This window comes from Eucyclogobius newberryi, unplaced genomic scaffold (assembly GCF_026437365.1).
Source record: "Eucyclogobius newberryi isolate DKJ021-1_F unplaced genomic scaffold, fEucNew1.0.hap1 SCAF_3, whole genome shotgun sequence".
Classification (NCBI taxonomy): domain Eukaryota; kingdom Metazoa; phylum Chordata; class Actinopteri; order Gobiiformes; family Gobiidae; genus Eucyclogobius; species Eucyclogobius newberryi.
The window spans coordinates 28121574-28131818 of NW_027315945.1; the positions used below are offsets into that span (position 1 = coordinate 28121574).

Genomic DNA, 10245 nt, shown 5'->3' on the forward strand with positions numbered 1-10245 from the left:
TCATGATATATGTACTTTCTACTCCACAACATTTAACTGGACTGAAAAAAAAAAAAACAGTTTGTTGTCTGTTGCACGTTCTGTTTTTAATGGTTTTAAAAATGACTGAAGGGTATTTTTTGCATGTTTTTTGAGACATCTTAGCTGAAGGTGAAAGTGCCTGCTTTAAACAAAAATATACACATAGAATTTACTTTGAATAATTATAATAGTCAGTTGCTTCTGTTAACCAAAAATCTGTCAAAGTCTTTATCAAGCCCACTACATTTGACTCTTCATTAGTTCAAAAATCTATGTTAAATCCTTTCACTTTTTTACTCTCAAAGTGCACTTTTAATACTGTACTTTAGTAACAAAATGTAGTACTTCTTCTACCACTGAAAGTTTCACCATAAGGCATGAAACTTACTCTGACTATCATTGTTTTTAATGATCTCCATTGAGACAACAAGAAAAGCCACATATAATACACTTTTAATAACATGTCCACAAATAAAATTAAATAAACCTATGCAATAATCCACAAGGGAAATAACTTGGACGTTTAATTTAGCTACCAAACAAAGACATAATATACTCTTACATTTTTTTCTAGTTTCCTGGGGGATATAACACTTTTATTAAACAATCAGATTAAAATGACTTTTGGATGGAAGTCAAAACGTCTTGATTTCTAAAATTGTGTCCAGAGAACTACCTTTGGAACCTTTACTATGAACCACTCCTGAGCAAATGAGGGATTACATTACCACGTTGTTTCTGAGCAAAGCACAAAATGATGATCCCATAATCTCTGAATATTTCATTTTGACATTGGTGGCAATAAGAAGATTAAGCGTTATAGTAGTGTAGCAGTAGTAATCACGGTAATAGCTCCAGATTAGTAAAAGTGTAGAATAGGTTAGGTTGCATTCACGTTCTGGAGTTTTATGTTATAATCTCAGATGGTGGTATATCCAATATCCGACATAGAAATCTACAAATGTTGAACATCATCTTTATTTGTTTGAGATTGGCTCCACAAACGTATCACATTCACTCACGTTTAAAGTCTTCTCATCTGACAACAATAACCTCTTTTGAGTTTAATAATGGCACCACTCTGTGAGTCTATTGTGATTTGTTTTGATTTCAGTTTAGTTTATTTCTGCTGATTGAGAAGATGTCATGTGATTGGCCCAGTTATTACTGATATGGACCATAAATCAAGTCAAATCTACAATTCTACAATCTGAAAGATAAACAGCAAAATAGAGTTCTGACCAGTTTTAAACTATAGGTTTTCAGGAATATTGAGACATCATGTGAATGCAGCCTATTACAGTAGTAGTAGTAGTAGTAGTAGTAGTAGTAGTAGTAGTAGTAGAAGTCATAGCCGTGGTAGTAGTAGCAGTAGTAGTAGTAGTAGTAGTAGTAGTAGTAGTAGTAGTAGTAGTAGTAGTAGTATTTTAGTAGAATAGCAGAATGTTACAGTAAACAATGCTTTTACTGCAAACCAATTCCTCCATGAACACGAGCACTTATCTACATGCTTCTGCTACTTCTCCCTCAGTAAGTTGCTATTTCGTTTTGCTTTTTTTTGCATTTTAAGTAGCACCAAACTGACTTGAGTGCAGAGTTCTTCCTCCACACTTCTCCAGCTGCATCTGTGATGCTGCTGCAGCAGCTGGCCACACGCCTACACAGGTCTGAGGCAAGCCGCAAAATCAGATTGTTTTGACCACTCAGACACTGGACCCAAACATCAATAAATCACCACTTTCAATTCATAAACTTGCATCGGAGTCCTTTTCAGAAAACAGAACTGGTGAGTGCAGGCAGGTTAATGCTACTGCCGAGCAGAAGTTGTGTCGGTTTAAGAGCGTGTTTAATTCATAAACTGTGTCTGTGTGGCTTCTCTGAAAGGCAGGTCAAAGCATCAGAGTAAATTGAATAGAGATCATCTGTATCTGACACTGAACAGGCCTCACTAAGACATAAACACACGCAAACATAAAGGCTAAAACAGTTTAAAGAATCATTTACTGACAACTGAGCCATGCAGAATAATAATAACTATAGTGCGTTCACGTGTTGGTATTTGGTCTTAAATTGAGCCCATTTTAGTACTGACGTAGACTTGGTTTGGTCCTGGACTAGTCCTTGATCAGTCCTGATAGTCCAGGTTTAGTTTAGTTTCCAGTTTAGTCATGTTTTATTCCCAATTTTTTATTTTGTGTATGTGCAAATATAACACATACTACGAAAGCCATAACCACAAGCTTTATAGTTTTTGTTAGTATTTAGTTTGTATATTTAGCTGACATCATTGTCAGGCTTCCTCAATAATAGCCATGGTATAGAATCAGCTCACTGTTTAGACAATCTTTTCAGTTGATTCATAAAGTAAATGTAACATAGACAGGCAGATAAAAAAGCTCTCAACTTTTTGCTTCTAAAATGATCACAAATATTTGTTTTAAGTTTTTATGATTATACTGTGACCAGGATGATCGTGATTATAAATTAAACAAATCATCTTGTCTTCCAACACCCTGACAAATAAATAATACATTTATGCTGTTTAGCTGTCATAGCATAAAACATGCAATAACAGAAGCAGTAGTAGTAGTAGTAGTAGTACTACAGTAATGCGACTGGACCAAGGTTAAAGCTGTTTTCTCTTCTTTAAAACAACATTTACATGTATTTTCTGTCACTTAAAAGCAAATGCAGTACATTTTCCTCTTCTCAATTTACTCACAAAGCAAAAAAACAAGCACAATGACACCTAAAAGCACGGCTCTATAGGAGGAGGATGAATGCACGGCTCTGTCAGGGGAAGAGGTGTCCCACAATCTGGCAGCTTATGTCACCTCCAAACAGCAGGTTCATTTACAAGTTACACAATGTCGTGCAAAACAAACTGCGAAAGGGGGAAAATAACGAACAGGCCCGGCATGCAGGGGAGACAGACTATCAAAGTGACGAAGAGTTTTGTGCGGAAAAGTTCGTCAATAGCTGCAAACGCATATCCTCCGGGAGCCTTTCTGGTTTTCAAGTAGAAGTTATTATGCCACAGCGCGCTAATGAATTCGTTAGCTAAATGAGATGTCAATAAAGGCTTGAGAGTGTGTTCGAATCAATGGTAACTGTCTCCGTCCCCCTCACACACCTATACATCTGCTGTCTCTTTATGCAGGTTCAGCCATCTCCCCCAATTATTCAGCCGAAACCCAATTCACGCAGGTTCCACCTTCCTCCGAGAGTACACAGTGATGGAGGACATTAGCGGTGATCAGTAGGAGCACTTTGCTGTGGTCAGCAGGAATGGTTCGTTAATACAGGCCCTTAGTATGCCGCGGCGCTCACCTGCTCACACTCCGGCACCTTAAGACTCTGTGAATGTGTGTGTGTTTTGAAAGAACACGATGACTGCAGCATTAGCGGGGAAAGTTTAGGTGACATTTTCTTTTAAGCTCTCAGATATCCCGAGACAAGCAAGTTCCGGAGCTGACTTGTCAAAAGGCGTCCCAGCTTCAAAGATCAACACTGGCATAGATTTATAATATGCGTCATGCTTGTGCTACATTTACAAAGAAAGTACTATTTCTGTGGCTAAAGCAGTGCATGGCATGAACAGGCCTGCACATTTTTACTATAGAAAAGTCATTTTGTTTGTGTGCTTTTTAGCTAGAGCTCATCACAGAAATTGATGTTGCATGATTATTACTCATTATTAATATCTGTCTCACATTGTATAAAAATGTTTGTGTTGCTTTGGACTGGAACAGTTACACAGTGCACGTGTAATGACGGACGCCCAGTGGTAAATAGCCACAGTCTGGGGGAAAACTCGTCATACTTTTGCTGTAAAAGTAAAATTCTTGAATTTGAAATGTTAAATATGTCTGTGAAGTCATCTACCGTATATACACTCACTACTCCATCTAGTGGCCACGGGGATATAATGGGCAGGCACTGTTAATTTAAAGGTCTCTAATGCCTATTTCTCACAAACCCTTTGACACATGGTTAATATTCATATGGATTCATTCTCGGGTGTGTGAAACTAGGATGCGGACGACCAAAGTGCAGTCAATCAGAGCACTGCTTTGGCTCCTACTTCTCTTTTTTTTAGATTCTGGATAAAAAACTACATTTGCAGAATTACAAGTATAAAGTTCAGAACCTCAGTTTTAAGTAAATACATTTTTCAACTTTAAAATCATCCTTAAACAAAATGTGGTCTTTTCCCGTGAAACTATCTCCCCAAAGCACATTAGAATCAATAGCTTTAATATTTGTTTTGCAGAGTTCTTAATTTATCCTCAAAAGGCCAAGATAAAACTGCAGCTTTTAGATTGCCTCGCACTAATACACCTCATGCCTCTCATTACCCGGGCTTGATATTGCGGTGCTTCTGCGTGCACCCGGAGCAGGCTGGGACACCAAATGGCACGGCAGTTGGCTCCACTCGCCCCGGTCCCCCCCTCATCATGATGCCTTCACGCTTGTCGCTAAGCTCTTGACTTTTCCAAACATGCCGCATGTTTTTGTACAACTAAAGAGCAGTTTCAGGATAATTGCCTGGGCATATGTTTAAATGCCATCTCATTTCCATAAACACTGCTCAGATCTCCTGGAATCACTCAGGGCCACAGACAGAGGCATCCCCAGATTTGTACGTGCAAATTTGTATTTGTCCATACTTTGCAATTTTGCTGCAGAGGAGTCTGTTTTCTGCAACACCAGTGAAATTTACATCAAAAGGACAGCTAAGCACGCACATATAAGCCAATAATAATCTACTGAGAGAGGCTTTCTGAGCTATAATATAGCCGGTAACTAAATATAGAAAAATAGATGTTGATGAAACAATGTATTCTTTATTCATTATTTTGATGCCAAAGTGGTTTTTAGCCTTCATGGCGTCCTCAGAAGTTAAAATTACAGTTTAAGTTTACACATTATACGATCAGTAAAACGTGACATTACAATATTGAACATTAGCTAGAGACAATAAAATATTAAACATTTTACTATTTAGCACTCTAAGCCCCTCATTTATTCTGTACATAAAACAAGGGTTTATTTTAATTGTGTTGATTGTGGGAAGTGAATAGAGATTAGTTCTACACAAAGTCACTTTGCTGAAGTCGCTCGTGTGGCAAAACCCACAGAATGTTATCATTTATAAACTGGACTTACAGTGTTATCTTGTCCTACCGATAGCTGCAAGGGTAAAAGTATAGCATGTATAAAGAAAATCTCTGAATAATTATATTATTTTGTTGGGTGGTTCTTTCCCTTGTCAGGGGACTGCGGGTGTAATTTAGCCTAAGGCTAACTCTGGTACAATACATCAAACGGTAACGTTTATGTTCTAATTGTACATTGTCCCCTTTAAAATAACAATTGCGTTATGTAACTTTTCTGATGGAAGGTCTACCACCTGCTTGTCTCCATGGAGGTGTTATTGCTTTGCCTGGACTGTTCCACAGTATGGCATTGAACTTATCTATCACTTTCACTTTTATTGACAAAATTCTGCTTTGAAATTCATGGTAATTTAAAAAACAACATTGAAACCTGCTAAAAATGAATACAACCAGTAAATAAACTGGTTTCTACATCCAGCCCTGATTGAAAACTTTTCACATCTCTTTACTTTCCTCCACTTTTATGCAGACCCAAAGAACAAAACACTGTGAAGTATGAATGATGGCTTGAAGAGTAACTCGTCAAATTGAATAAGCATCTTTCGAGAATAAATGTTTACACGTTTTGGCCTGCTCTGTTGCTAAGCACATAATAATATCATTAGTCAACGGTTAGGGTAATGACTGTAAAGGCTGTGGCAGCAATTGTTGTCTGCTTACAATGAAATGTTAAATCTATCTTTTATAATTCCTTTTTAAGTGACTCTTCTGTGTGCTAAATACACGTTCTACTTAGCTCTGTTTTATTATTTTAGTTTCATCTTCTTGTTAATCTGGTGTACGTTTTTATGCCAGATGCCCTCCCTGGCTCTGGCTCACCTCTTTTCTTCGGTGCCAACACAAATCGCTGCTGGATTCATTACAAAGGGCAATATCAGATCTCAAATGAACCAAAAACAAAACATAAATGGCAGCGTTTATTATGAATGAAAAGCTCCTTCCCTCTGTCTCCACTGTCTGTCTGTATTTTTGCTAATGTTTCAGCGTGCAGCTTATCAAAGACAGCTCTCTGACAAATCCCTGTAGTCAAATGCTTTGTTCCTCGCTGATCGGAATCAAAGACGAGCTCCACAGACACGACGCGCCTCTTCCACAGTGAAACGGACAGGGGCGAACAGGGCAACACGCCGCGCCTCACCCAGGACCAGCCCTCTATGCTAAAACTAAGCCTCGGCTCACACGGTAGGTCATCTGCCGACCGCCTGACCACTCCGCTGTTTATCATACTGACAGCCTCGTGAATTGGCCCACGTCCACGCTAATAAGGATAAATCTGATCGGCTTTGGTGACCTTGTGCGTCTCTGTTTTGAGCCTAAATTTTCCCTGCGCAAATGCGGAATAGCTGTGGAGCCAGAGAGTGCGTGTCCTCCACCATCGTGGTTCTTTAGAATAATAAAAGCTCTATTTTTGATCGGACGGTAAAAAACACAGGGACTAGACCTTGTACATACTGCGTAGAAGGGAATTAATTTGATGAGGTCACTGAAGGCAGTTTCATTTCTTTTTTGTGAAAATATGGTCCAGCAACATTTTCCGTGCCGTTTTACTCAATGCCAGTCCAGAAATGAGAATAGTACCACATAAGATGATATTTGGCTTTCTGAGAACCTCCGGAACTAAAGCCAGAAATGACAAGGCCAAAATTATAGGGTGAAACCTGATCTAAAATTAAACTTGCAGTTAGGGTTGTAACGATTAATCGACTAATTGCAATTGGTTGACTTTAAAAACAATTGTAGTCACATTTTCATAATTAATTTACTGTGCATGCATATACAGTACATACGGGAAGACCTTTTACAACTAAGACAGTAGCATTATTAAATCAAATGTTCAGACTTTCATTGATAACAGACTTTATTTGAAGCCTTTAGTCACAATATGTCAACCTGTATTTTGTTGGTAATGTATTTAAAAAGTTTTAGTGATAGTTTTAGTGATAAATAATGTTGGTTTAAACACGGTGTAATAAACTGAGTCCAGATGACTACAACTGAAGCTTTTTCTACAATTAGTGATAAATAATGGTTAGTGACAGCCCTACTTGCAGGTCTATATGTGAGATTACACATTAAATGAGGCAATTAAATAATGAAAGGAGGATGAAAATATAAAAGATTGGTCTCTAAATACAACAAATACCCAACCATCAAAGAGCCAGTTTGAGTAGAGCATTGCACCATAGGCTTTCTTGTTTAAAATATAGCCAAATCAGTAAGAAAAGACACATTGTGTGCATTGGGTCACTTAATCCTTCTGACTCAATCAGTTCACTAATTTCAGCAAAATAGCTGCCTCTATTCAGTGATAATTGGCACAGATTAAACAAGATCTGCGTCAAGCACTAGTTTTGTTATCTCTATTTCCTCACAAATTTGTCTCTCGAGTTACGCAGTTTTTGCTTCTTATCTCATCTTATCTCTTATCTCTTGCCTTCGCTTTTTTCAAACCGATGGAACTAACTTTGAATGCTATGTCTGAAAATGTGTTTGTGGTTTGAAAGTGGAGAGGAATGAAACAAAACAGAATACAAAAAAACAAAATGTGGATGAGATGGTAGAGGTGGATGATAAGTGGAGCAGTGATGCGCCAGCGGGGTAGAAGTGAAGAAAGTGCACCATTTTCTTAGTTGAAAAATAGTTTACTTTGTGTGTAAAGCCAGTGGAAAAGGTCTAGACAATGGTCGGATCAGCAATGTTGTATGGTTCTGTTGTAAAGTGGTGTTTTGGGATGAATTTGAGAGACCAGATTAAGATGGGTTGGACAAATATGGAGGAGGAGTGCATTTACTGAGAGGGATGATGTGTTAGAGCTGCCGGTCGGAAGCTTGTCGAAGATTTATGGATGTGAAGATGGAGAGGACATGAAGTAGTTGTGCTAAGAAGGAAATACAGAAGTTAGGTTTGGATATCTTCTGACTGATCACAAATAAGAAGCATTCATTCAGGAAATTCAGCCACTGGTACAAACGTAAAATTACTGCGTTTGATTGTTATGTTTATTTTACTAATGTACATTTTTACAGTGGGTAGTTTTTATTTTTACTTCACCAGAGCTGGTAGCTGAACTTTCTACTTCACAACGTTTTTGAACTGGAAAGAAAAGTTGAAAGTATTTTTTTATTTGTATGGTTATTTCAAGCATATTCATGATGACATCCCATAAAAAGGTTTTGAGTTCAAGCCCCAGCTTCGAGCAAAACAATTTATATATAGATGAACTGTAATTTCTGTAATTTCTTTGTGATTTTACTTAATAGACCTCCTTTGAATGAAAAACTAAGTCATCATAATCAAGAACACAGAAGATCGTACCACTTCCCAATCTCACCCAGCTATAGTCACACACTGCAACCACAATTTCACAACAGCACAAATATCCTCTCAAAGGCACAATTCAGGGGATGTCAAAGAAGTTTCCATGTGCAGAACGCCCCTCTCTTTCACACCGTGTCTGCTGCTCGGCGCCGCTCGCTCATTCCCGTCACAGAGCGGAGCGCGGCCCGAACATGACAGACTGGTAATGACTTGAGCACCGGCACGCACGGGCACGCACTGGCACACGCACGGGCACACGCACTGGCACACGCACTGGCACACGCACCAGCTGCTCTTCTCGCCTCCTTCCTCATCAAACTTGTCATCAGCTCCACCAGTTTGTCTCCTCTCACATTAAGAGCTCATGAATAATGTGTGATTACCGCGGACCCTCGTGAACCGCGCCGCGCTCCTCAATCACGCACGCTCCAATTTAAAGACCAATATAGCAGCAGTGCATTTACATATACTCTGACAGTGTTTGGGGCCACACACAGCCACTTTTGAATATTATCAACACAACGACACAGAGAGCTCAGAGGTTGACGATGGGAACAGTCAAAGGAGTTCTGGGCACACACATTACTAACAGTTCCAGAGCAATTGCAGCTATTTTGAGCTACTCAGCAACTCAATGTATGTCATTTCAACCCACCACATTTTAGCATCAGAGCTCGAACACACTTTTTCTACATCATCTGCCTCCTCAGCAATTAATCTAAGAGGAGAAACGTTTGCAAACGTAACCATCCATGCAGTTGACAGCGTGGCGGCGGCTCTCCAGCTGTCATTCTCGCAGTTAACAACTCTCTCAACTTTAAATACTCTTGCCCGCGGACGCAAAACAGTTCGCGCAGCTTTCGTGAGACACTCACCGGTGAGTCGGTGGTGGCCGGCGCGCGCAGAGGTCCCCTGAAGACCCCCTTGACCCTCCGGAAGTGACCATTGTTGAGGTGCGTGGAGCTGATGACCAGGTAGTAACACGCGCCGCACGCCATTCCTTTGGCCGATATAGGGTATATTACTATTCCTGTGTTTAGTTGTGAGGAAGTCTGGAAGAAAGAGAAGAGAAGAGAAGAGAAGGAATAAGTGTGATATACCAATCAGGGAAAAAAAAACACACAGAGAGCAACTGCGTGTGCTGAACGGACCGGAGTGTGGCGCTTGGCATGCTGTCATCCGCGGCTCTTTAGCGAGCCATTAGGCGCCCGCGGAGAGTGCCAGCGCCGGAGACACTTGTTCCCGTCCGCGGAGTGCAAAGGAGCATATTACGAGCCCGGGAGACGCTTTGGGGTGGCAGCCTCTCTTGACGAGCTGTCACGTCTTCTTCTCCTGTGCAGATTCAAAAGTCAGCGCCCACTGAGTATCTCACAGCAACGGCCCCAAAAATCCCGGCACAGCACAGACGTGATGCGCGCACTGACAGTGGGCGAGCTCAAGTGCGTCTGGAGCTTTGCAAAGCGAGAACACATTTCTTTCTCTCTCTCTCTCTCTCTCTCTCTCTCTCTCTCTCTCTCTCTCTCTCTCTCTCTCTCTCTCTCTCTCTCTCTCTCTCTCTCTCTCTCTCTCTCTCTCTCTCTCTCGATCCTTGTGTGCAGCCCGGGTCCGCGTCTGGGTCCGGAGGATTGGCCGCCCGAGCCACAAATGGTTTTCTGCGTCTGTCAAAGTATTGTCGACTTCTCTCTTCTCTCACTCTCTCTTCCCCCGTGAAGCCTTCAGTGGAGTA

General features: G+C 40.3%; 1 protein-coding gene across 1 annotated transcript in view; it reads right to left on the reverse strand.

Annotated features, from left to right (window-relative positions):
• znf804b (zinc finger protein 804B) overlaps nucleotides 1-9521 on the reverse strand; it is a 52309-nt gene extending 42788 nt beyond the window's left edge. Inside the window, exon 1 of the mRNA XM_072460714.1 lies at nucleotides 9395-9521. Within this exon, the coding sequence (XP_072316815.1) occupies nucleotides 9395-9517 (123 nt within the window). The 5' untranslated portion in view covers nucleotides 9518-9521. The remainder of the gene's footprint in view (nucleotides 1-9394) is intronic.
• Nucleotides 9522-10245: the final 724 nt, after the last annotated feature.